Source organism: Scophthalmus maximus, chromosome 20 (assembly GCF_022379125.1).
Source record: "Scophthalmus maximus strain ysfricsl-2021 chromosome 20, ASM2237912v1, whole genome shotgun sequence".
In the NCBI taxonomy this organism is placed as follows: Eukaryota; Metazoa; Chordata; class Actinopteri; order Pleuronectiformes; family Scophthalmidae; genus Scophthalmus; species Scophthalmus maximus.
In genome coordinates, this window is record NC_061534.1 from 12,844,532 (window position 1) to 12,872,285 (window position 27,754).

Below are 27,754 nucleotides of genomic sequence, written 5' to 3' on the forward strand. Positions count from 1 at the left end.
TTCAAATTTGTTTAGACAAATCAGTGAGTCAAACAGGTTTAAAAAGTGAAGATTCTGAGTATTACAAAAGAGTTTAATCTTTTATAAAAAAAACCTCCATCATAACAAAGCAGTTGAACAAACCATCCATGAACCTTTACAGAATGGCACATTCAGTTTCCTGACCAAAGAACTGTTGCAACATTTCATTGCAGGCTATAATTCTATGTAGTATTAAATATCTAACGACAATATCATTTTTTTTAAAGTATGGATGTAAAAATCTGCCTCAGTTCCTGAGATATAAAACCGTCCAGAGCAAAATCTCATGGGTCAAAAAATGTATATTTTTTAATATTTCGGGTAGACCACCCTGGAGATCTTCCCGTCAGCCCTTTTGGTGTCCAACCATTTCCCACAGAGGAAGATGGTGGTGACGCCGTTGGCTGTGTTCGTGACTTCCACGCGGTCCAGCAGCCAGCCGGGGCTCAGACCAGAGTTGTCGTGCTCCACGCGAACCTTCTGCAGCTCTCCCATGTCCAACATCTCCAACAGGAAGCGGTCCGTCTGCTCTCGTTCAAAGAGGTTGCGGAACTTCTGCCGCAGCTGCCGGCGGCCCGAATCTCCATTGGAGCCGTAGACAGTGATGAAAACATTGGCATCCGTGCCCGCTCCCTTCTCATCACCCGTGATGACGATGATCTCGTACTTGACCGGGACCAAGCTTCGAGCTTTGCTGGCAAAGCTCTCCATCGTCTTTGAGCACTCAAAGGTCAAGAAATCATCCCTCTTCGCAGAGAGAGGGATGAGGGCGTTACAGCTGAAGATGTACCTGAAGGCAAGGACACAATGGAGATACCATGTTGTCTGATACAATAATGGATGACTTCTGCATAAATGTAGATTTGGATGCACGGGTGTCTTACTTGTTTCCCAGTTCTCTTTCAGTGACGACCACCTCCTCCACATGCCAGTGAACCTCCCCCTTTACTTTCTTCCCATCCTTGGGTGTGTGGCCCAGGCAGATACCAGCAATATCCCCCAGGTTCTTGGACGAAAACTCAAATCTGTCGACATTTCCCCTAAAAAGTCGGGGACATGAGCACATTGAGTAAATGAGTTACTATTGTTTGAAATTGGCCCCCATGTAGAATTAATGCTAATTTGTTCTGTGTCAGAATTAATTTTCAGCTGGATGGCATCATAATGATGATTGCATTTCTTTGAGCTTTTTCATGCAAAGGTTGCAGCTGGTTGAGTTAATCTCGCAGGACAGCACCTACCGCAGGAACCTCTTCTTCTTTGAGGAGTTCTCCATTACAAATTCTTTTGATCGGCCCTTCTTCCCCTCAAGTATAATCCAGGCATTTTCTTTGGTTTCAGCTGTGTCTCCAGTTGTGACACAGATTTCATATTCTTTCAGAGAGAAAGCAGGGACACAGTTACAGTTAATCATCCCAGTTGTCCACGAACAGACATGGCATAATTTTCATACAGAATACACAGAACATATTAAGTAGCTTCAGCACAGAAATATACAGAATAAACAGAATTTGCATTGAATGAATATTACGCTCCAGCATTAAAGTGCCTGTAGTATTAAACTGGAATTCCTGTTACCATGCTGACTACAGGCGCTGCCAAAACAAGGACTGATATCTTAAGGGTTACAACTTCACGATGTGCTGCATGTGCTGTTCTTACTGGTCTTCTCGTTGAGGTCTAAGTAGTCGTTGTTTGCACAGGCCAGTTCTCTCATTATCTGTCCATCATCATCGTTCTTGGCAAGCCAGCGGTCACACGGGAAGCGAAATGTTTTGTCCATGATCTCATCCTTCACATCAATATATTCCAAATGCCATCCTGGAGCAGGACCTGGGTGTGATGGGAATGGGAAACAAGCAAAAAAAAGACAGTAAGTGAAGATGTTGTCAAGATTGATAAACCAAGAGTAATGCAGGAACCTTAAGGGTCAGTCGGTAAAAAATCTGTGTTACTCCTCCAGGTTTCTTCAAAGCCAGACAGTTGTTGCTGCTCCATGAACCATTGGCTGTCCAGGTTTCATCAAAAGCAAGACAAATGGTGCCTCTGACATTTGTGGATTGGTGGGGGGTATCTTAGCTACAGTGTGTAATATTTTGAAGAACTTATGCACTGAAATGTAATATATTGTCCACATAGTTATGTATAATCACCTGCAACTAAGAAGAAGCAGTTAAATATAGTAACGTGAGGTGGACCCGACCTCCGTGTAAGTCGCCATGTTTTCTATGTCGTGTTGAATTCGGTTGTTGCACAAAACAGTTACCACCAGATGGCGCCAGAAAAGTACAAAAATTGCACCGTAGCTTTAAGTAATAACATGTATTTTTATCAAGTAACGAGCACTTTTCACAATGGTGGTTACAGAGTCCATCTTTATGTGGCCCACCGTGCAGAGTGACAGTTTATCATGAGAGGCTGACCTGTGCTGTCGTGCCAGACTCGTACTTTGGAGAGCTCTCCCAGGCTGAGGATATCTGAGAAGCAAAATGTGTCCACCTGCTTGCGCTCAAACTTGTTGGACTTGTTGCATTCTTTTAGTGCGAGCGTCCCCGTATCTCCGTTCTCCCCGAAAACGATGATCCACACATGGGCATCAGTACCCGCTCCTGAGGAGACAAATAGAGACAAACTTTAGTGCTCTGTCCCGTTTTGATGTGTTAGACAAAGACCAGTGTGACTGGAGGAGCGAGCCTTACTCTAATTAGATTCTGGTCTAAATAGTTACACATTCCATATCTACCTTAGCGCACTCATCATCAAATGAGTAACTATTTCTAATGTTGATATTATCAAGACTGATGTAATGGAAACTACACATAATGCACTTGACCTCTGTTCTGTGAAAAGATTCAGTGAGGAGATTATAAATTGTGCAAAAGTGCATCTCAGCTATTGCAGACTTTTGTTGAATTACTGATAATTACGGAGATTTAAATGCCCCAAGGGAGCTGATCAGCTAAGAGAGAATGAGAATGATGCGAGGAGAGAAATGAGGAGCTGAGAGAACTGTATTCTCACATCTATAATCCCTCTGTGCTCAATTATTTCATCAGATTCCGCTCATTTGCAACATATTTTCACTAGATAACTAATATTTTAATTAACAACCCTACATAGTTGACATTCAATGCCTCTTCACACTACAAGGGCTGCAGTCTCCCATTCAACTAGCCGATCGGTTGGTCTACTAGCATGCTGCTAAATCAGATGACCAAAAAGCAGAGTAAACTTTGCAAGCAGAACTTTGCTTTGGTCACTTTAATAACCAACATGGCCAATGTATGATAACCTGTCTGCGTTAGCATGCTCCATGAACTTTGTGTTTAACGCTTGAGGCTTTCAGGGAGAAAGTGAGAAATGATTTAGTTAAAAGGATTTGATATTGTGCAAATGCAAGTTTCATGTTCATTTACAATTGATTTAGATTAATAATGCTAGAGTGCAGAGTGCACTGTGACTGATGTAGTTATCAGGTATTTTAGGATTTCCTCATCACTCCTGAAAATCCCAAAGGAGGCCGTTACCGTATTCACAGCATCACCTATGTGATGTTGCCTGCATGGCTGTGACTGTATGTGCGTGTGTGTCGATCAGACTGGCTCATTATTTCACAGAGTCTGAGCCGCGGTGCAGAGCTACGTCTTAGCCTCCAGTAACTGCAGAGGGCAGAGAGAGCGATCCTTTTGAAGTCGGCTCAGACGCATCGCCTCGCTATCTTATTGATCAGCGGCACCACTGAGCTACAGAAAATCCTGCATGAAGAGAAAAGGGAGCAAAGCTGCATGAAGGGAATCTGAAGAGGATTTCTTCCATTACTAACATACATGTTCAAACATAAATGTTTTCACCTTCGCTCCCGAATGGAAAACAAACATCTGCACAAGGACAGGTCATTTTTGTTGGTGTATTATGGATGAGGAGTTCACATCGGAGAGGTCTGACATATTAAGTGACCGACCACTTTCAAGTTAGCACCTGCAGGATAGCCTCATCCCTTTTAAAGAGGTCTAAAAAATACAAACAGCTAAGAGAAGATGGAAAGGTGGAGCCAGGAAAATAGATGACATGTCACAGCTGATCACTGAGTCCTTCAGGATCCCCCAGGAAGAGCTGGAGGGAGATACTGACGACACTCCTCTCTTAGAGCATCCCTGTACCTCACCTGACACCGACCCGAACGGATTATGTTTCTTGGTGATTTGAAGTGCACTCATATCTTGAATACATTTGATCTCTCCAGTTTCTTTGCCTCACAGTTCTAGCACAAACAACAGTAATAAAAATCCTTGGACCACTTTGTTATCTGGTGAAAATGCTAGAAATTATTTGATCTAATATAACTGACAGCCTTTAGATCAGTTTGTTACCAACCTGGGAAGTGGGACCCTCCAATGGGTCATTTGAATCTGAACGGCCATGAGATGATTAACAGTATATAAAAGCAGAGACTTTGCTGCAGGATAATTATGGGAATTCCCCCTGCCAAGGAGGATATACACCCCTGTCTGTCTGTTTGTTTGTTAGTAGGATTATGAAACTCTATTGAACAGATTTCCATGAAACTTAGTGGAAAGATGGGACATGGGCCAAGAAAGAACCCATTCAACTAGCCGTGGATTCGGACAAAGGGGCGGAAGCATTTTTGATATTTTCACCAATTTCCCAGGGAATAATACATGGATCTTTATTTTATTTTTTTAAACAGACATAGTAAGGAGACTGGTATCTATGACGGTTTGCAATTTGGTGCAGCTTGTTTGAAATTAAAGGGACTGATGGACCTATACTTCAATGTTTGTTAAAACTACAGTATGTGATGTTTTCACAGGGAAAGGGCAGAAGCGCCGCAAGCCTCCTCAGCCTGCACATTTTACCTGCAATATCACTGGTCTTGACCTGGATGGTGTAGGTGGTGGGCTCCACCATCATCTCCTCGTCCACCACTGCAGCCATCTCGCAGATCACGGTCCTCTTGGTTCCATGTGTCCTGGACAGCCAATCCTCATGGGTGAACACCGACACCTCCTCTGTGGTCAGGTTCCGCATGATCACCTGAATGGTAAATGTCATTCAGAATTCTGTTGTTGATGTTGGAGATCAGCAGTCACAGCCAAAGCACACAAACTCAACTGTGTAATAAAAAGGTTTACGAATGAAAACGTTTTCAAGCTTGGGCTACACAATATTAGTATGTTGTTATAATCAATTGCAAAGATTAAATCAGACTTTTTTCTGGAATGATACATTTCAATCATGATTATCCAATCAGTGCAGAAACACCTTTAAAGGGGAAAATGTAACCATTAAATCTGGAATAATGGGGGGGAAAGGGTTGGATTTATACTTTGCTCCCTGTAACCCCTTGCTTCCATCATGTGAATCCACCTCATGAACAACCAAAATCAATGGTGTGCATCCTCCAGAGGACCTGAATGTCTGTACAACATTTAATGGCAATCCATCCTCTAGTTGTTGAGATATTTCAGTCTAGACCAAAGTGCTGGACTGACTTCTCAGTGGACACTGGCCTCGATAACAACAAGATCTCTTCTGAGTGTTCTGAGTAAGTGTTGTCACATTATGGACACTTATGTGTTACCGATATGTACACAGCCTTACTTCTCCCAGGATGTGCGATCCCCTCATGCTGGGAAGCGTTCATTAATACACACCGGGCTCAGGCAGCCACTCTTGTATTAACTCCCCGCTGCATATTTATTTGGGCAGATTAGTATGCTGGCAGTTCGCCTGGTGCACTGTTGTGTCGATTTCAATACGCAGACCCAGAAATCCATAAAGACAGCACATCTGCTTGTGATGCTGGACACACGTGGCTCTATGCAGGGTCAAGTCAAGGAGATGTTCTCAGTCGCTGAGTCCCAGGCACGGACGGACAGGGCAGGGTATTGTTCCTGACTGCTCTGCTGCTCTGCAGGCGTGGTGCCTTTACCAGAGGAGACATTTGCATAGGAAATGTGCTCTGCTTCATCAAAGCGGTTGGTCTGGGACATCACAGTGAATTTGGAGGTGATCCGTGATGCCACGGTAAGTTCACAGGGTCACCGTTTTGGGAAACTATAAATACAGTTGATTATATTGCAGGACTCCCCATTCAAAAATGGTTATATTACACACCAATTAATGCTAAAAGCAAATATAAATGAATATTAAATGATTTCTCTCTCTGTCTCTCTACTGAAAGCAGACACACATTGCACAGTATTCATTACTAAACCTGTTTGTGTGCAATCTTTGTGTGCGTGTGCGTGTGCGTGCGCGTGCGCGTGTGCGTGTGCGTGTGTGTGTCCATGAAGCCAGCAACAGCAGCGTGGTAAATAAAATGAGTCAATATGTTCACTCCAGGAACTCTGGGCCCCGTTGTGTGTGTGCGTGCATGTGTCTTTCTTTGTGGGTGGGTGAATCATTGACCATTCTGCTACAGGCATGGATAGATGTGTGTGTGTGTGTGTGTGTGTGTGTGTTTGTCTGTGTGATATAATTGAATGATCCTGTGACCTGAAGCAAACAGCACTGAGACAAAAACACAAAACCTGTGACTGCTTTGAACTACTGATTTTGGAAGTAGCTAGCAATTACTCATGTGCTTTTTATACTCTGTGTTTTATAGCTGACATCAGCTTTTTTTCTCCATTACCCCTTGACAAATATAAAGGAATCATCTGCATAGTGCATCATCAGCTGATTCTGGTGCTTACAGCATTTCCTTTGCTGTCATCCTCGACCCTGTGTAGCACGTATGTCCGACTGCCTCTGCAGTAAGTTGGTTAAGGTGAGCTGACCTTATCTACAAACCAGTCAGGTCGACTGCCTGATCCGTCAATACGAAGCCTCATCTTCTTCAGTGGGGCAATGTCATCGATCTCCAAGTTGAAAGTGTCCTCTTGACCACGCTCAAACCTGTTATCCAGCAAATTAACAACACAGTAGTTTATCATCCACAGTGAATTTAAATGCTCTCTTTGTTTTGTATTGTTTCTGGTCATAATTTCCATTTTTGGTTACCTGTCTTCATTCTTCTGTAACAGCATCTCCTCCGTGCTGCCGTTGGCCCCAAACACAGACATGAAGATCTGCGTGTCTGTCCCTGCGTCTTGGACGTCTCCTGTTACCACGGTCACCTCATAAATAATCTGATGTGAAAATGTAAAGTGAGACATTTTAATTTCTTTTCCTCGCGCATCCATCTCCCACAAGCAATATTACCTTTAAAACACCAAGAGAAAAGGGATTTATCTTCCATCTGATGATCAATCATATACAGAATAAATCCATAGCATAGCATAGATGGATTATTATTTTTTTAATGGGTAAAAGGCCCCCACCTCCACCCCCACCCCCTACTTCATAGTCCCAGACTGAAAGACACAAACAACAAGTTGGTTTTAATTTCTTTTATAATCATTTTGTGTCTCTTTGAGGTTGCTTTGTGTCACGTTGTTGTCATTTCACATCACTTAATTGTAACTTTACATTTTGGAGCAGTTATACTGGCTTTCCAAAGAAAACATATCAGACATTCCCTGACCCCTTGCGCCCGTGGCCCTCTAGCCATTAGGCCACTTAGTAATCAATCAATGTGAGGAGGGGTCATTAACAAACAGCCAGAGGTGTAAATCATTAAAACTGCGATGTAGTGTCTGTCTTATTTGAAATATTATATTGTAGAAACAAAATCAGTCCCAATGATAAGTCCTGGGGAATGTTCAATTTCATTTATATCACTAATTTCCTACAAATGTACCTTCATCAAAAAAAACTACCCTCAATACATTAGACCTATATTAATAATATTGCGAATTGTAATTTTACTTATAGTGGCAAACCATTTAGATATGGTTTGAGTGTCATAGCTCAACAATAATGAGAATCACAGGTTAACACCTCCTGATAGAATCAGTTAATTTTATAATGTACTCAAAAAATGTTGTGAAATCAAATTGAATCCCATCTAAACTAGGAGATTTGCCAAAATTATAAAGTACTAACTGGATATTAACGTTTAAACATATTTTGGAGGGGTGAGACTAAAAACAAAAGCTGCTATTGGACTATGATGTATTTTCTGTCATACAGCTGTGATTCATTTATTTACTTACCTTCTGGGAGATGGATATGGCCTCTGCATCTAGCACGTTGAATACTCTAGCAGTCAACCCATCTCCTCGATCTTTGGCCAGCCAGCACTTGCAGGCAAAAATATACATGACACCTTTGGTTGGTACGGCAACAGACAGCTCATCAACCAGCCAGCAGCTCTCAGGAGTGGCCCCATCATGGCCGAGCTGCAGGGAGGGAGAGAAACAATTACCTCAAGCAGCGTGGGTGTATTTTTCTTCGCTTTAGGGTGTGTGTGTGTGTGTGTGTGTACACATGATCTTCACTGAAACTCTAAAAGCATCCCCCCCTCCTCACCTCGACCTTTTTGATCTCACCCACGTCTAAACCGAGGGTCTCAAAGCTCTCCAGAGAGCCGGCCTCAAAGCCCGTCCTCCCATCTGGTAGGTCCAGCCACAACCTCTCTGTCTGGGTGTGACTGGCCCCGATGATGATCACGTAAGCCCTGCTGGTGGTGCTCGCGTCCCGCTCTAGTCCAGTGCAGATGGTGAAGTGGTACGGTATGACTGCACAGGAAAGGACACAGCGCTTATTCATTCATGAGAGCATGAGATTATGCATAAATGTCTGTGTTCAAATATTAATAACAAGCATTCACAGAGCCGAGGATGAATCAGGTTGAAGGTCCTCGGTTTTTCTTACTCGGGAGCTCGATTTCCTCCTCCTTCTTCTTCTTGTTCTTTTTGTTCATGTTACTGTCAACGCTCTTCACTGTCAGAGCAGAGTTCTTCTTTTTACTGTTCAGGTTCTCTCTCACCCCTTCATATCCCTTAAAAGAACATGACACACAAAGTGATATATATATATATATATATATATAAATGCACCAACGCAAACATATATATACATGGTATGCTCCAACATTAGGTACACCTAATAAACTTCTAAAATTGGATTATAAATATAGAAGATTATAACGTTAATTTTTTTCTGCTTCATAAAAATCTTTGAGGATTTAGTTTGTGGTGCTTTTAAATTATATTGTGCTTTACATATTGTACACCTGTCATCTCCATTTAGATACTATGAGGAGTAAATACAGAGTGAAATATGATAAACATGAGCCTGCTCCTCTTATTCTGCATTCTACTATGAGGTTTCAAAATCTCCTCGACCACTATTTCAAAGGTTCCTCCCACTAGCAGTCACACATTCTTTCGTTCATGTTACCTTGACATAGAAGACTCTACCAATGCGCCTGTCCTCCCTTTTCCTAGACAGCCAACGTTCACACAAGAAGATGAAAACCTCCTCCGTGTCCACGTCAACCACCTCCACCTGGTCCAAGTACCAGTCGGGGCTCATCATACTGTTATCATGACGGATTTTTATCTTGAAAACCTGTCCAAGGTCGACTGCCTCTATCGTAAACTTATCCACCTGTGGAGATGAAGCACAACAGTTGGTGGAATAACACACTCATCACTATGTTGTTTGTGCTAATGAGGCTGTGCCTCTGCAGTATATCATTTTTTCATTTTGTTAATCTTCACATTATTACAAATAATGAATAACAGCATAAGCATAATAGTTTCTTACACATCCTCGTTCAAACTTGTTGTTGTTTGTTTCCGACTTTCTGAGTTTCCTCTCCCCGGTGTCTCCCAGGTCCCCGTAAATTGTGAGGAAGACGTTGGCGTCTGTGCCGGCTCCGTACACGTCACCTGTCATCACTGACACATTGTATGTGTGAGCTGTGGTGGGGGCAATGACCAAAAAGAAAGATGTTTGACGCCACTGTAAGAAACTCATTTTGGGATAGAAAGAACCTAAAGGAAACTCTGCCTCTAGTTTTCCAAACTAAAAAGGTGGAGACAAGAAAACAGACAACCTTGAGACGAATCAATGCATGACAAGACAAATATTACTCCATGTCTGTAATTGATAAATTCTGTTGAATGTAGTGTTTGTCTGACATGACAACATGTTAACATACTCTCCAGGGCCTCTTCCACTTCCACTTCAGTGACTTTCAGGCTTCCATCTCGGGAAAGTTTTTCAGTAATGATGTCAGACGGCACCAGCTCTCTCACTGTTTCTCCATCATCCTCCGACTTGGCGAGCCAGCGCTCACAGGGGAAGATGACAGTCTCTGAACCCTACAATAAGGGAGGAGGATAGGGTCAGGGCTTACAACACAACTATGACTTCATTTGTATGTTTGTGGCTTGGAGGAATATCATTGAACGCAGTGTCATGTCTTTATCTGAGCCTTGGGTTCGTATGTGTCTGCGAGGAGAACATCTCCACCTACTGACCAAATGTAGTACCTGTTACCCGAAAATGTGAGTACTAAGATGCTGACAAAGATAAATATGAGTCCTTCACGTCAACTAATTGAGATGTTTATTAAGCATTAAGGTGCAAGTATCAAGATCAATCAGTGCTCCGGCCCTGGGGCTTTTGGGATGACCTGATTTGTGTTTAAGGTACTTTTTTAAGCTACTTTATACTTATACTTATACTTATACTCAAAGTCAACAATTTTATAAGATCTACTTCAGAAATGCTAAAATTCTATTTGCACATTTATCCCTCAGTGATTATAATCCAATATGTTATATATTTGTATACAACTCACAAGGGGCCATATTTCTGAATATTTACATACTTTAACTCACGTGACAGAACTTTTACTTGTAATTGAGTATTTTTATTTTGGAGTATTCCCACTTTTTGTGAAGTTAAAGACATGAATGCCCCTTCCTCCACTGCCATCTTCCCATCTGTACACAGTACTTTTCCTTTTCTGAGCAGGCGTCTGATCTCCACTCTGTCCAGATGCCAGCCTGGGTTAACCCCGCGGTTGTCATGGCCGATACGGATCTTCTCAATTACATCCCCCACGACTTCTAGCTGCAGAAAACAGAAAACATTCCTGTATTATACAGTATGGAATTTATTGTAGTAAATATAAAAATGCACTCATGACCATGTTGTTCTTCACTGCCGTGGTCTCTAAAACTAGAGAATGCGGCGATTCTACTTGTGTATGTCATATGTTATAATACCTCAACAATAAACATGTCCTCAGCTCCTCTCTCAAAGTACATTCTCCTCTCCCTCTTGTTGACACACAGAGACTTCTGCTGTGTGCACACGGCATCTCTCCCGTACAGGACAATGAAGACATCTGCATCTGTGCCAGCTCCAAACACGTCACTCGTGAAGGTTTTGATCTCATAGGGAACAACTGCAAAATGAGAAAATGTATATTATGTCCAAGTATTTTTAAATATTTTTAAGTGTGATATATAACACTGTGATTTACATGGTGTGTAAAGCTCTGTCTGGAGAGCATTGGGGAAGAGGTCCCTGATGATGGCCCCATCATCCTCCCCTTTATCCAACCAACGACCACAGGGGAAGCGCAGTTTCTGTCCCAGAGACGGAGCATCAATCTCCACCCAGTCAAGGAACCAACCTGCTGATCCTCCTCCTTAAACAGTGACAGGAATTAGTTTATTCCTGTTAGTCAAAATTGTTACGCGTCATTCTGAGTTCATTGATCACTGCACAGGCATGAAGTCAGTCCTACTGTACCATGGTTGTCGTGTCCAATACGCAGTTTCTTCAGCATCCCTATGTCCACAGCTTCCACAGTGAACTCATCAATCATTCCCCGTTCAAACTTATTCTTATGGGTCTTTGAAGCCTTTAAGGTAATTATCCCTTTAAATGAGCAGATCAAAAAGTATTTTAGCTATTTCAAAACAAAACATATAAAAAATATAATATTAATAACAAATATAATGCAGCACCATAGTATGAGGCATTACCTGTGTCATCCTTGTTGCCGTACAGAGTCGTAAAGACGTTGGCATCTGTTCCAGCGTATTTCTTGTCGCCAGTTTTTATCCGTACAGCGTATGTCGTTGACATGGCTGTTGTAAGAAGAAATAAGAATGATTTAATAATAGAGCAAACAGTTAGTTGTATCGATTACTTAGTCATTCTTTATTCAAAAAAGCTTTCCACCCTGTTCAAAGGTCTGATTCTCTGAGTGGCCATAATGTTGCTCTCACCTTTCTGTTCCAGACCGAGTGTGGTTTCGGAGTCTTCATCATCATCATCCCCCTTCTTCATAAAGGCCTCGTCCACAGGAACCAGCTCCCTGGCAAGCTGTCCATCATCCTCATCGACAGCCAGCCAACGTTTACAAGGAAAAAAGTACCTAAAACACAAATGTAATGTATTTTGTACAGTGCACATTATATAAACCAGGCTCCCCACTCAGGACTGTTATATTTTCCTGTGTCCAAAAAACCAAAATAAGTGTCTCTCTTTAAACCGCTCCCAAGTCTCATTGGACAGGCTATGCCCTAACCAGAATATTTAGTACACAGTGTGATGTACAATTTTACACCATATAGTGGAGCTAGAGACAAGTTTTTGTCTGTTATGTGGGGAAGACGCTGTTTAGTGAATTAAAATGTTAAACTTAAAGTGCCGATGAATCACTGCCCTCTTCCTAAAATCACCATTAACTTACGTGGTGTCATCTTTGTTGTCTACAATCTCCACCCTATCCAAAAACCAGCCGGCACTGGCCTGGCTGTTGTCATGTCGGATTCTCAGCTTCTTCAGGATCCCCAGGTCGACCGCTGTGATGTTGAAAATATCCTCCTGTATCACACAACGATGACAAAGGGTCACAGGTCTGAGGTCAGCAGTCCATGAGAACTTCACTGCTTATTTATTTGATCTTCATTTAATCTGCAAGGCTCCTGAGATCCAACACTTTAGTTTAGAAAGACTAAGCCAGGACAACAGCATTGATATTTTGTCTAATGCCTGTGAAACAAAACGTACGTGGTCTTTCTCAAATTTATTCAGGTTGTTTGACTTCCTAAGACGCCGCTCCCCTGTGTCGCCAATCTCTCCGTAGACGTTGATGTAAACATTGGCATCAGTCCCCGCCCCCCACATGGCCCCGGTGAACACGTGAACATCATATGAGTTCACTGAGAGGAAAAGCGTTAATTACAGCATTAATGTCAAAACGTCATAAATAAAACAACAATATTTCTCCACTGGAAACTATTACATTCATGCTCTTCTTACTCTCTAGGTCTTCATTGTCGTCTGTTAGCAGCTCAACCACGATCTCCCCGTCCTCCTCGTCCTTGGCCAGCCAGCGGCTACAAGGGAAAGAAAATGTCTCCACCACTTCCTGCAGCTCCTCAACTATCTCCACCTCCACCTCCTCCTCTTTCTTCTTCTTCTTCTTGTCCTTCTTCTTGTCTTTCTTGGGGTCCTCCTTCTTCACCTCAACCTGCACCATGGCCATCGTCAGCCGCTTTATGTCCACTGTCTCCAGGAACCAACCGTCTCCGATACCCTTCCCGTCGTGGTAGATGCGTATCTTGTAGACCTTGCCGACATCCAGAGCCTCAATCTGGGTGGTGGGTGCGAAACAGTGGTCAAACCAAGACCTTTAGAACAAACACTGGCATGATACCACATAGGTGCAATGCAGACCTTGAAGATTTCAGTAGTGTTACGTTCAAAATTGTTGGAGCGACTCTTGAGAGCAAGGACTTCAGTTTTTCCTTCGTCTCCATAGATCTGACAGGAAACATTGGCATTGGTGCCACCTGCACGGACATCCCCTGTAACCACTGTTACTTCATAGTTGATCACTATTAATGAGAGGGACAGTATTATCACAAGAAGAAAAACTATTTAGAGAAAGATTACTGACTTTTGAAAAATAATTGATTCTGACAGTACAGTATGTTTTAGGTTGTTGTTATTTACAATTTTCAATGTCCAGGATCTCGCTGGGATAGATCTCAACCTCCACTTTCCCATCAGCCTCATCTTTGCATAGCCAGCGGTGGCTCGGGAACATGTACTGCACCCCATGAACTGGCACTGAGATCTGCACACTGTCCAGAAACCATCCAGCCCGTAAGCCCTCATTGGTGTGACCGATCAGGAGACGGTTGATCTGTAAAGTACAGAGGACATGAACAAATGAAATAACGCAGAATTAGGAAACACAAAAATAAATGTCTGAGCCATAACCTCTGTGCCCTGTTAAGCGTATGCATGTCTGAAGGCCTTACCTTTCCGATGTCAAAGGTTTCAAAGGTGAAGATATCAGTACGTCCTGTCTCAAAGTAGTTCCTGAGGTCATTGTCAGAGACCGCCAGTATCATCTTGTTCGTGTCACCCTTCTCCCCATAGAGCTTCACAAACACCTTGGAGTCAGAGCTGGCTCCATTCACACTACCAGTCTTGATAGCTATGTGGTAGCTGACATCTGACGATGAAGGAAATTAGGGCCACGTATGTAATTCATAGAAGATTAAAAAGATATGCTATTGGTCGTTTTTTTGAATTGCCTTGATCGTAATATACTCACTAAAGAGACGAAGGCCATCTCCAGCTGGAACTAACTCACGGACAATTTGTCCATCGTCCTCATTACGGTCCAACCACCTGAAGAAAAACAGAAAGAAAACAGACAAACAGCAACAGTAAACACAGGATGGAAGAAAAAAAAACATTTTAAAAACTTCCCCAAAAGTTTAAACATAAGAAGGATATAATGTTATTTATTATTTATAACTTGTATTCTACCTGAATGGTTTCAGATTGCGACTCTCAAAGCATCTGTATGTTGTAAATTGTTTGTCCTGTTAAAAGCTCTGTGGCTTTCAACAGGACAAACAAACGGACAGGAAGAGCCTCTTTCCAAAAGTAACACAGCACCACAGCCTTGTGGTTTGGCTCCAGTTACTAAAGGAGAGAGCTGGCTGGTCACATGCATTTAGTGCCCATTTGTAAGGTCAAACTCATCCATCAGCTGCCTGACTACTTAAACAGCACTGGAGAACTAGGAAACAGAAGCACGGCCAATTTGCAGCACTTATGAGGCTTCTAGAGCTCTTTGGACACACCGTCTCTCTGGTTGGTGTTTTGGTGCATTTGAGACTACAATATTATAGAAAAACAATCAAATTATATCAAAATTTTGGACATAAAACATATAAAACTGTTGCTCCTTTAATGGAATGGTTTTGACATTTTGAAATGCTTGCTGAGAATACCGAAATGTTGCAAAAGTATTACTGCCTTGCCTGAAACAGGGGAATTCAATGGCCATAGTCTCCGGCTGGCCCTCCTCCCTGACCAGGACCTTATCAAGGAACCAGCCACATCCTCCTCCGCGACCATCATGACCTACCCGGACCCTGCGCACCTGGCCCAGGGCCACAGACTCGATGAGGAACTCATCATGCTGAGGGAAAACAGGGAGAAAACAGATATGTGATGCTTGCAGTGGATTTCCTAAATAATTTTTATGATCATATTATCTTCTGTGTTCATCTTTTAATTGATAACGCACTCACATTGCCCTTTTCAAATTTGTTGACATTGTTTTTGCTCATGATCATGAGCCGCTCCCCTGTGTCACCCAGGTCACCAATAACATTGAGGAAGACAGTGGCATCGGTGCCGCTGCCGCTGACGTTGCCAGTGCAGATGGTGACGCGATACTTTATTACTGGAGAAAAACACACACGTTAATATAAAGTACACACATTCACTCAGATGTCATATATTTGACACGACAGACTATTAACATGGACCTTGTGTTTATTTAGGTGTATTCAAGAACATGCGTATGTGTATGTGTATCTGTATGTGTATGTGTTTGTCCTCGGTGTGACTCTTACAGGGCAGGGGCTCATCAATGAGTGCCCCTGTAGCTGGAAGCTCTCTGACAATCTCATTGTCGTCTTCATTGACGTCCAGCCAGCGGCCACATTCAAAAGAATATTTCTCCACTGTCAGGGTCTTGAGCAAAGTGACCTGCAGAAACCTCAAGCATCATTATACATGTCTTCATCATCATCTCTTCTTCTGCCTTTGAGACTAATTGGTACTGCAGCACGAACGTGTATTGTCTGAGACTATCAATCAAAATCAATGACTTCTATTGACTGACTGAACATTAATCGGTGAAGCCATTAAACCCTGATTTCCACAGCCTCGCATTTCAAGTTGTAAAAATAAACACTTACTCAGTGACTAAACTCAGTGCTCAGAGGTGACTCTGTACAACACATGTAACATGTACACTGACAGATGTAACATACAGAGCAATGGGTCTCACCTTTGCTAAATGCCAGCCAGAAAATGGATGTCTCTTCTCATGCCAGATGCGCAGTTTCAAGAGTCTTCCTATGTCTGGCATTTCGATCTAAAGGTATAATAACAAAGGAAACGTGAAATAAAATTCACAGTCGGAAAAACTCTGGTGTGCTTAGTTGATGAGCAGGGGCTTACCATGAATGTATCAAGCTGGCCCTGCTCAAAACTGTCTGAGTTGTTTTCCAGTTTGATCTCGTCCGACTTTCCCTTCTCTCCATAGATCTGCAGAAACACCTGGGCATCTGTCCCTGCCCCCTTCACATCTGAGGTCCAAATCCACAGGGACCACGGGAACTCTGGACAAGATTTGATTTGTATCAAAGAAGGCCAGTCTAATTTTGAAGAACTCAAAATTCTCTTAATGAGAACACCAACTTTTTTCAACATAAATCTGTAAAATGTCATTGTGTACATAGAATATGTGTGATTTACTTTTCATTTTCTGAGTATGAATCTGTGAGTGGAATGAGGACACCTACTCTTCTGTTTTTTCTGCCGAAGAGAGACCATCTCATATAGCTCCCTCTCGATCAGTCCATCCCCCTCATCCTCGTCCAGCCACTTCCCGCAGGCAAATGTCTGCTCAATGCCCGTGAAAGGACAGTATATCACCACCTGGAAAAAAACGGGTGCTTTGTGGGTGTAAAGCACTTTGAGAATCAATCTGTGACCAGTAAGACGTGTTAAATACCTTTTCACAATACCACCCGGCACCGACGGCCCCGTTGTCGTGGCCGATGGTGACCCTGCTGAGCGGGCTGATCAATTCACAAATCTCCACATTGAAAATGTCGATGAGACCCCGCTCAAAAGTGCCGCCCTCTAGAAAGACTTTGCCACTGTTTTTTAAGCCCTTGGAGCCGTGCATAACCATGTGGATCTTGGAGTTGGTGCCCGCACCCCTCACATTTCCAGTCATCACTTGTACATTGTATACGATTCCTACATAGATGCAAGGAAATTCACAACAAACTTCAGCTTCTTCCGTCCATATCCGTTTGTTAGATATAATTAAAAATGAGTTGTGTTATTCTCACCCATTGGCTGCATTGATCCAACCAACACATCTCTCTGTATTTTACCATCACCTTCATCCATGGCGAACCAGCGATTAACTGGGAACTCATACACTTCTTTATTCCCCATGTCATCGATTACCACCTGTAGAGGAGCGCAACACCCGTTCATGAGTGTTTTTATGTACTGTATGTGTGCACATCTGCAAAGATTATGTATGTGCAGACTGTACATGCCTTATCTAGAAACCAACCAGCCGATGAACCTCTGTTGTTGTGGCCGATGGTGATCTTCCTCAGTCGTCCCAGGTTTGGAGCCTCTATGGTAAACTTGTCCTCTGAGCCTCGTTCGAAGTTGTCCTTGTCACTGTCCAGTCGTCTCTCTCCTTTCAAAATAAACAAATGATTTGAGAATTAGAATTAAATAATGACATCACAATGGGGATGTATTTTCATTTTATCGTTCAAGCCTTTTTCAGATTTAAAAGGCCAAACACTGAGAAGCTGGAACCACTATTGTTTTTTTACCAGCTGCTCAATTGTGAGGATTTACCACTTTTCTCTGTTTGTACGATTTCACATTTCATATGCTGTTCTTGATGTTGTTGCCAATGTTGTCCTCTAATCAGACAAAACAAACTAATTGAAGATATCACCTTGGGTTTTGGAATATTGTGATGAACATTTTTCCATTATGTGGTAAACAATTAATAGAGAAATTATCAACAAAATAATATATAAGTATTATAACAACGATTGATAACAATCAACGATGAAAAAATAATGTGTTGCAGGCTCACCTGTGTCACCGTTCTCTCCAAAGACATTCAGGAAGACATCAGCATCCGTTCCACTTCCCTTCATATCCGCAGTGAACACGCTCACTATGTATTTATTCACTGCAATTGAAATATAACTCAGGAATCAAATAGTCATTTATACGAAAAATGAGAAATGCTAACAGTGCAGTAAATCTAAACAAGTTGCACAATTAGTTGCATTATGTAAACATACTTAGTTAAACTTTTCATGTTTAATTAGATGATGGTTTCCAGGTTAAATATTCATAACATTGTGTCAGAGTGTGTGGGTGCATGCATGTGCGTGTGTTTATGCGTGTGTGTGTTATGCTTGGTAGAGCCGTGCTGCTCTGACCACTCCCTAGCAGCACTGTGTCCTGTGTATCTGAGCCTCGGCTTCACAACGCTCTGCTTGACTGACTGCAGGTTCTGAGATGTAAGATCACATTGCAACAGAGGACACGTGGGCTGGTTTACCTGAGGATTACACTCTGATGGAATTCAATTACAACCTGAAACAGTAGGAAGATCTGCAGGCTACCAGGCACCTGTTTGTACAAGTGGGCAGACACATGGTATACTGATACTTTCACGTTTCTAAGTCTCAGTTCACTTGTGGTGGACACATGTTAAAATCTCTATTCCTACTTGGAAGAACTCATTGTTTATTCCTTGTTTATTTTTGTTTATTTAGCCTTCCTGAACATTTGTGAATTTGTTGTATGTGCTTGTTCGGTAGGGACCTACATTTTGGCACATCCATGGGGTTCATGCTGCCCAGCAGGTCCCTGACAAACAGGTTATCGGCCTCCTCCCGACTCAGCCAGTTGTTGCAGGCGAAATAGAAGCGCAGGTGGGGCCGGTTCATGTCGGTCACCACAACCCTGTCCAGGAACCAGCTGGCATTCATCCCTGTATTGTCGTGCTCGATCCTGGAGAAATCAACGGTCATAGTGGGATATGAACTCACTCTACAGGTCATCATAAATTCTAGTCACATCAGATGCACCAGTGGCTTTTTTTGTGCGTGCATGGGTTTTTTTGTGTTTGTATTTCTGCATTGATGAGACTTACTCTCATCCTTGTCGACTTCAGAGTGAACCTTGAAAACAGTAACACTCAAAACTCTGGAAAAACAGGATTTCTCATTGTTGTTGCTGTATTTCTAGCTGCTATTTATAAGGTCAAGAATGAAAGAACACCTGTTTAGCTTGCATGTCAACAGATGAATCTCCATGATGGAAAATGTAGCAAATTGAACCTTGAGTAGGGAAAAAAAAGCAACACCTCCATAGTTCTTACTTTTGAAAGTCCTGATACCTCATTTCACCATTCATGTCTGGTGGCTGTGATGTAACTCAGCCTCCTTTGGAGTAAGACACTATTGAATCCCAAGAACAGATGTGTTTTAACCCTCTGCCACTGAGGGAAATCCTTTGATGCCCAGCGGCACAGCTGGAAAATAAGTGAGAAACGCTCCTGCGTGATCCTCTCTGTAAGCTGCTGTCAGCCTGTGAGGTATACTTAACTGTGACGCGTCCACTGTGATGTTGTCAGTTAATCTGTAGCTGTGCAGTCAGTCGATTTAGAAGATTATGTCTCTTATAGAGCCATGATGCAAACACCAAAAAGCACTGTATCATATATATGTATTTATATATGACAGATCACATTCACCACAGTGGGAATTTACCTCAGCTTCTTCAGAGGCCCCACATTGTGTGTTTTGATACGGAAGACATCAGTTTTATTCTTCTCAAATGCAGTTCTGCTTCTGTAAATTGAGGAAACAAAGAAAATGGGTTAACCGATGTGCATGTGTGTTCGAGAGACGGGGGGGGGGGGTAAAGAGATAGAGTCCAAACAGACAACTAAACTGTCTAAATAACATCTCCTGACTGATCCAGCTTAATGTACCCCGTGGTCTCATGGCAGTGGTATAATCTGAAACCTCTTCAGGCATCAGCCACTTTAACGATTGCGCCTCCTCTTCATCACGTACCTTTTACCCCTCACAGAGATGAAACAGGCCTAAGCATACAGCAGACCCCCTCAGCAGACCACTGCGAATCAGATACCTTCTGTTTCATGAACAGAGAATAGCTGCCTCAGTCTGACCCACATCTCCATCTATTCTCCCCCTCCCTGCGACATTCAACCCATGCACAATGCCAAGGCCCACATGATTAAGGTGCACAGTGTCATATACTGTTACAAGAAACTGCTAAAAAATGAATTCCAGTGCAAATGAATACATGGCCTCGTTCTGTGTCCATATAAATTCCTGTTGGAAAATGATGGTAACAAAAGCAAAACAGATGCAAACTTTGGAATTCATGCAATTTGAAGGACGTATAATCACAGTGAATTCCAAAGATTTACATTTTTAATCAGACATAGCAGCCCTCGCTTACCTGTATCATGTTGTAAAGTTTTAATCGATCATAACACAATACAGGCAGGACCCTAATATATATCAGAGTAAGGTGAAACTCCTTCCTATACAATTGTCATATGGAGAACGTGACCTCATCAACAGCCATGTGTGGTATTTCATCAGCTGAGATACTGTATGCATGGCGTGTTGGTGCTGTCTGAAATGGATGAATGAGACCCACCACAAGGTGTGGGTGACATGTTCCCGTGTGGCCTACAATAAGTTAGTCTATCCTATACGCTGCATAGGTAATCCTATCTGTCAATCAATGTGTGCAGAGATAAAGGGAGCCTAATGCTGATAAGGTCCCCCGAGAGTCATTTGATCATCTACAGAAATGACATCGTGGTCTTCTTTCATTTGCCTCTGAATGGAAAAGAAGACCGGCCATGTCACATAGTTCCTCCTTACTCCAGATATTCTGTCCGACATTTTATATGACTGTATCGAGGAGAGATTCCTGCACCACAACCCAACGTTTGGTTATACAGATGCTCTGCTTCACTGACATCAAAGCTTTTTTAGGTTGAAGCGTTGATGCTGAATCTTTTTACAGTTTTGACAGAGGTCAAAGAGATTCTCGGAGGGAACCCTGATTTCGTCTTGATTCATTGGCTCTATAGACAGCAGGAATGCTCCCTCATACAGTGTGACATGCACAATAAAAAACCCAACACAAGGACAGAATCATAATCATCCTTTGGCAGACTGATTGTCAAATACCTCTTTTCTGTGCTGAAGGATCAGAGAGGAATAAAAAAGATTAAACATTAACAGCTGACAATGGAAAACGTGTCAAACTAGCTGAACGTATAACATATCAGTAAAGTGTAAAGTATCATACAACCGAAACATTCCGTAATGAACTTCAACTCACTCAAGGTTACAGTTTTACACATAAAGCCTAAATCGTAGGTGGGGGGAAAAATCAGAGCAGAGTGAGTCATGTGAGTTAGAGTCTTAAAGATAATGTACTGTATGTATCAAAATATGCAATAATCTAGTGACATCAACATAAACCTCTTTAAACTCACTTGCTTGCCAGGTGAACCTTGGGCGTGACGCCAAAGTCTCCAAAAAGGGTAACAAACACATTGGCATCAGTCCCGGCTCCCTTTACATCACCAGTGACAGCGACCACCTCATACACTACAAAAGACAGAAAGAGAGACAAGGGAAGATTCAAATTTGTAAAAAAAACAAAAATAAAACAAAAGTCAGAAACAAGGACATTGAATGTAGGCAACAAATTTTATCATGTCTAATAGAGACTTAATTGAAGAGTAAAAACGTACAAAAACTACAGACACAGAGTCATATCCTCACATAGTATCCAAAAATCTATAAACATTAGGGAGCATTGTGTTTCTTTCCATGCACGGTTGCCAGGGAATTCAATGCGGCGAATCTGCAGTGAATCCAGGACTGGTGTGACACAGCCGCCAAGCGTCTCTCACGTTTCACCAATTTGTCTCTCCGTCCGACCAAGCCACCAATTTGATGGAAGGTAAACAACAACTCAGCAGTTTGTAAATTCTGCCTCTACTTTGTGTCATTGGAGGGATTTATATCTGACGGAGGGCACTGACTGTTTTACATTTGGACGGTTATTTGGTCCAACCATTTTGGGCCAGACTCAAACATCTCAACTATGGTTACTATTGAATAGATTGTCAGGACATTTCATATGTACATTTACACTGCCCAGAGAATGAATCCTGATGACTCTACTGATCTCCTGACTTTTACTTTGTAGCATCATGAATCTGACAGCCAGTGGGGTCAATGTGGATAAGAAAGTCAGTTTGACACTTGTGGTTCTTTGTGAAACATTTCAACAACTTTTGAATGAATTGCCGTGGAATGGAGGACAGATAATCATCTTCTCCTCAGGAGGATTTATACGTTCCATGATTTCTTTACTTTTTCATGTGCCACCAATATACAGTGAGAAATTAAATGTATCCAAAACTTTATAATGACTTCATACTTTAATGTATTTCATGCTTAATGACAATTATCAAATGTTAGTATGCTTACATGGTAAACCAAGATGATGAACTTAATAAACATTTAGCTGTGATATATTGTGAACACCTTGCTTTGATAATAATCCAATTCTAATACTATTTCTGCATTTTCCTTACGTGAAGCTTTCTGGAGCGCAACCTGGTCATGCTGCTGCTCATTTTGTTCCTCTCGAGTCACCTGTTTATTGCAGCACACCTAAAAAGCAGGCACTGCAGTGAATCTGCATGAAATTACCTGTGAAGTTTAACTGTTTATTAGATCAAAGGTTAAAGTTGGGTCCTATAGTGAAAACCTGGTTGTGGTGGTATTGTTTGGACCCTCAGACGCTTTACGCTGTGGTCTCCCAGGTTCCATATGCTTGTTTCTATTTGCTTGCTTCCAAATATAAATCACTTTCACCTTGCAGAAATACTGATTGTTTTTTAAATATATATATATATATATATAAATAACCAGATCAGCTTTTGTCCCAATGAAAGCACTGGGGCCAGGAGCATGGCTCATCGAAATTATTTTTCTTTGAAATTTGAAAGTTGCACCTGTGCAACTGCTTTTGTTTGAGTGACAGAAACAGCATTAAATCTTCATCAGGGGATTAGTCAGCATATGGCTGTTGACTGTGACTCAATACCTTTGCATATAGAATGGTAACTCTATAGTCCTGCGGCACTACTGTAGGTAAATGTAAACTCCCCTGTCTCTTGTGATTATGTAAAATCTCTTGTTATTGTGTAGGATGAATATTGTCTGGACTTTTGAGGTGAAAATTCTACCAACAAACTTAATGGAAGAGAAACAAATGTGTTGCACAGTCTGTATAGCGTTAGGGGCTTCGCTCTATGTAGGGTATCCATTGTTTTGGGTGAATGTCAAGAACTGAAGAGAAAAATTGTTAGAGTAATTGCAGATTGACCCAACAAAACTAAAAGAACACAGAGTAGAGATTAAAGTCAATGAAGGACAAAGTCCAAGAAGCCTGAGCACAGAGATAGAAGACGAGCAGATAACCTAAAAACATCCAGGAGGAGAGGAATAGCCCGAAGAGCAATTTGACCAAAGTCGATAAGAAAGAGACGTGGACACCTAATTAACAGTGCGCATGGCTATTGAAACCAGATTAAAGAGAAAGGGATACACCTGATAAAATCAGACAGACAGAGGCCTGGTAAAACTGGATCTTGATAAACTCTCTGGAGTGTCAGAGACACAAGTGAGCGGTTGAGTTAACAAAGTCATGGACTCAGACATGTGTCTCCGCTAATGATCATCCAGAGCTAAAACTCTATTACCTTTAATCAGTTACATTACGGTAGCAATTATTCAGGCAGAAAGTATACTGACACATCACCTTTTCAAAGCACTCTGTCAACTTGATAGGAAAAATTTGACAAATAGCTTATAAGTCCTGAAATGTTTTTGTGTGTTCATGCGCAATTTTCCTCACTCAAAACACATTTGAATACAGCAGAGTGTTGAACATTTAAAATACTAGAATTTTGAGTTATTAAGGCCACAAGAACACATTGGTTAACATTATTTAATTCTCCCTCTCTTCTGATTTGGATCGACCACCAACCCTCTGATTAGTGGAAGAGGCAGGGTTGTTTGTATTTATGTTATGTGTTAATAAGTTTGAGTACGGAAATATTGAATATGCCTTCACACAGTACCACTTCTGTCCATTCAGCTGCAAAACCCGTTCATGCTTCACCATAAAGATAAATAGAGATCCACTGAGTGGCCCTATTCTGTGCAAAGTGCACCTGAAAGCAGGAGGTCGAGCAAAGGGGGTAAATGGACTGTTTGTTTGCAAACCTAGGATTTTCACAGAAAGTTCGTCAAACTCAAAGTTGCATAGGACTAAGGCTGCAATGAATTCATCATAGAACTATGATTTAGATCTTACTTAACTTCACACAGGTCCATTATTGACAAGATTTTCTCTGCTCTGGTTATTTTATCAAATCAATAATCACAGCAGGCTAAAAAACAGACTATTCAAGAACAAAATGTGAAATGTACAAGAGGAATTTGGATTGTATTTGCATTTGGATGACAAAAATCATCTTGATTCATTTTGATTGTCTTCCCCCATTCGATAAAAACACAAAACAATCTAGTGCCCCCACAAGCACGGTCCTGTTAAACCCCTGATCTGCTGTGAGAAAACCCTTTTGGCTCCCAGCCCTGCCTCTGGCCCCGGTGTTGCTCCCAGCCCCTGCGACTGGGATGGCACCCAGCACCTGTCTGCCCCTGAGCCTCTATTTGGTACCGTTCATGTGGAACATAACCGAGCAATCACCCAGGAACAATCACCGAGGGATTCCCCGGCGCGCCCTGTCCGGAGATGAGGGGAACTGGCGGAAACCTGTGGTCAATAATGAACCAGGTGATACACTCCGCCAGGTTCATGCTTTACGTCAGAAAGCTGAGGCGTACTTAAGGAGCCACGTAAGATTTCTCTGTTGGTGTCGAACGTTTACCTTTCTTTTTGTAGTAGTCGTCCTCGTATCCGTCAGACGAGTCTGTGTGGTAGTTCAGCAGCTCATTCTGGTAGATCACCCCATAGTCCACCTGTTTGTTTTTGGATTTCTTCCCCCTTTTCTTTTTATCCTCGTCACTGTCTGCAGATCCCTTCTTCGCCTTCTTCTTTTTCTTTTTCTTTGAGTCCTCCTCCTCTTCCTGCTCCTCGATCAGGGGCTCCTCGTCATCATTACTGTGAGATTTCTTCTTCTTCTTGCCATCTTTAGACTTCTTATCCTTGGAGCCCATCTCCTCCTCTCCCGGTGGATTTTCTGTAGAGGATTTACTTTTCTTCTTCTTCTTTTCCTCCTTTGCTCCCTCAGTCACTTCCTCTTTAAGCTTCCCTGATTTCTCCTTTTTGGAATTGGTCGTAGGGTCATTATTGGTCTGCTCATCCTCTCCAGCTTCATTTTCAATCACAGCACCAGCCTCAGAGTCGTCGTCTGGTTTCCTCTTTTTCGTTTTCTCTTTTACTTTTTCACCCTCTTTTCTCTCCTCTTTCTCTGAGGCCTCCGGAGTCTCTGAGCTCTCTGCGCTCTTGTGTTTCCTCCGACTCTTCCCTCCTTTAGTGGAGTTCCCACGGGTCACACCGTTGCTTCTCTCCTTTAACTTTGGCTCCGCTTCGTCCACTTCGTCATCAACCTCCTCAGTTTCTTCTGAAGCTGCGGATTTTTTCTGTTTCGACGGCATCTTTTATTCATCCACTTCCCTGGCTTTGAGTTTCGTAAGTGCTGCCTTGAGTTTCTAATAGCGTAAGACAATTCATTTGACCCTGGGCTGTGGGGAGGCTCTGAGATCATGGGGTTCGGAGCGGCCAAGGTGTGGGCGGCAGTGGGTATACCAACTGAGGACATGCGGAGGGACCGATGGCTGCCTGGACGTCTCCTACCTGGTCAACATGCGGCCATACAACCAACACACACTACTCATGAAAAATGACTGTCACCTCAACACTCACGTGACTGATGGGAGAAAGCCCTGTGAAAAAGGAGCCTTGCGCAGAGAACTTATCCTCTCTGCCACGGCACCCTCCATTATTCATGGTGTCAGGATCGCTTTACGGGCCGGGGGTGTCTCGCTTTTACCTGCAGTCACATGTATAGCAAACAGACATACACACACACACACACACACACACACACACACACACACACGCACGGTCGCACACACCCTTCCTTACTACTACTCCTCTTCAAACTAAAAAAAAAAGTGATAAAATGTATATAGATCACAATTACAGGTCCTGAGAAAGAAAACAAACTGACTGCATGAGTAAACATCCATCATTAATTTTACTTTTCTTCATGGCAGTTTTCAGCCGACTTCAGTAAAAAGAATAGTTTCAAATTTTAAGGAAATCACACATACTTCTTAACTTTGTTTTCCAGCGTAAAATGAGCGGATTGAAACCACTATCATACCTGTACACGAAATATGAAGCCACAGCCAGAAGGTGGTGAGCTCCCGTTAGCAGAACGACTGGAAAGAGGGGGAACCCACTCGCATCTGAATGTCAAAATGAATCAGTGTCAAATTATAGTGAAAAATTTTTTACTCTCATCATTTATTTTTTAATATTCTTGTTTGACATCTGTCCTTAGAAGGTTTTCTAATAGAACAAGTTCCTATATTTATTTATTTTTTGCACTGTTCTGGCCTGTTCTGCAGATCCATCACACTGTGAGACACAGCTGCACCTGACAATAAGACGAATAATCCCATTAGCTATATTGCCGCCCCCTGCCACCTGATAACCTCGGCATCACGGGGCGAGGGCAGAGTTTGGTCATATTGATCTTTCAACATCAGATTACCCGACCGAAGGATGACAGCAGAGGCAACCGTCATTTGAAACGGTAAACTGATGAGATCGCTCTTCCTTAAAAATTAAAGACAAAATGCTGCAGTTTTCTTTGTTACAAATCACATTCGCATCCAAGTAAAAGGTTTTCTACAGTGTAACCAGCCATAGGCCTTTCACATGGGAGACAATTTGACATGTCTCAGAAAGACATGGCTCTGTAAAGTCTGACCGTGACAGTGAGGCGGCTAAATGGAATATTCATCTTATATAAATAGGCTTCATAAATGATTCAGTTTCTGATTATTTGTTGTTGTTGTTGTTGTTCCTGTCTCAACCACCAACCTGGCCGGGTTGAATTTGAATAAAGTACAACTGGTAAATATTGGAATGACACCAAACTAGGCTACTTGAAACTTTCTTTTTGTGATCACTGTTTTTATATTCTGGGAGTCAAATCGTATTTTTGTCCAGTCCAGGACCAGCTGTATATATTCAGCTCTCGTCATCCACCAACAAAAATCCACTCAAGATAAAATGAAGCACTTACTACTTGCACTATACTTTACAGTACTATTAATGTTTAGCGTAATATTGTAATCTTATGCATATGTTTTGTTTCGTTAGATAACTACCTAAACTTGTGCCAGCTGTTACTAAACTAGCTGTGCCAATATTTATATAGGACATTTTCCGAAATATTTCAACTGCTTATCCATTATTTTAAATATGAGCCGTTATATTTTTCAAATATAAATTTTAATGCTGGGGTAATTATTTGAACTGCTAAATGCACAACCCTTATCTAGCAAGCTGTTTG

The 27,754-nt window shown here is 42.1% G+C and overlaps 1 protein-coding gene across 1 annotated transcript; it reads right to left on the minus strand.

Moving 5' to 3' along the window:
* Nucleotides 1-102: 102 nt before the first annotated feature.
* On the minus strand, nt 103-26,007 carry LOC118285569 (lipoxygenase homology domain-containing protein 1). The gene is made up of 41 exons (XM_047329626.1): nt 25,094-26,007; nt 21,614-21,728; nt 19,836-19,916; nt 18,890-19,074; nt 18,143-18,241; nt 17,580-17,728; nt 17,364-17,487; nt 17,018-17,268; nt 16,806-16,941; nt 16,462-16,622; nt 16,289-16,375; nt 15,849-15,984; nt 15,522-15,676; nt 15,249-15,409; nt 14,531-14,607; nt 14,232-14,428; nt 13,921-14,113; nt 13,642-13,802; nt 13,225-13,558; nt 12,973-13,124; nt 12,653-12,786; nt 12,186-12,334; nt 11,940-12,044; nt 11,704-11,832; nt 11,432-11,596; nt 11,172-11,353; nt 10,900-11,016; nt 10,097-10,259; nt 9,700-9,854; nt 9,331-9,540; nt 8,803-8,929; nt 8,458-8,666; nt 8,142-8,327; nt 7,048-7,175; nt 6,825-6,942; nt 4,899-5,076; nt 2,445-2,630; nt 1,684-1,854; nt 1,263-1,395; nt 906-1,061; nt 103-811 (listed from the first exon to the last, which is right to left on the minus strand). Exons 1-41 carry the CDS (start codon nt 25,821-25,823, stop codon nt 331-333), a joined length of 7,266 nt encoding a protein of 2,421 aa, XP_047185582.1. The 5' UTR covers nt 25,824-26,007; the 3' UTR covers nt 103-330.
* Nucleotides 26,008-27,754: the final 1,747 nt, after the last annotated feature.

What these genes read in the sequence shown, in the direction of transcription:
- LOC118285569 (XM_047329626.1), bottom strand. Translation starts at nt 25,823, where the DNA reads ATGCCGTCGAAACAGAAAAAATCCGCAGCTTCAGAAGAAACTGAGGAG. An exon ending in GCCAGCTTGATACATTCATG is followed by an intron (nt 16,376 to 16,461) that starts GTAAGCCCCTGC and finishes TTATACCTTTAG; the next exon opens with ATCGAAATGCCAGACATAGG. An exon ending in GACAGAGCTTTACACACCAT is followed by an intron (nt 11,354 to 11,431) that starts GTAAATCACAGT and finishes CTCATTTTGCAG; the next exon opens with TTGTTCCCTATGAGATCAAA.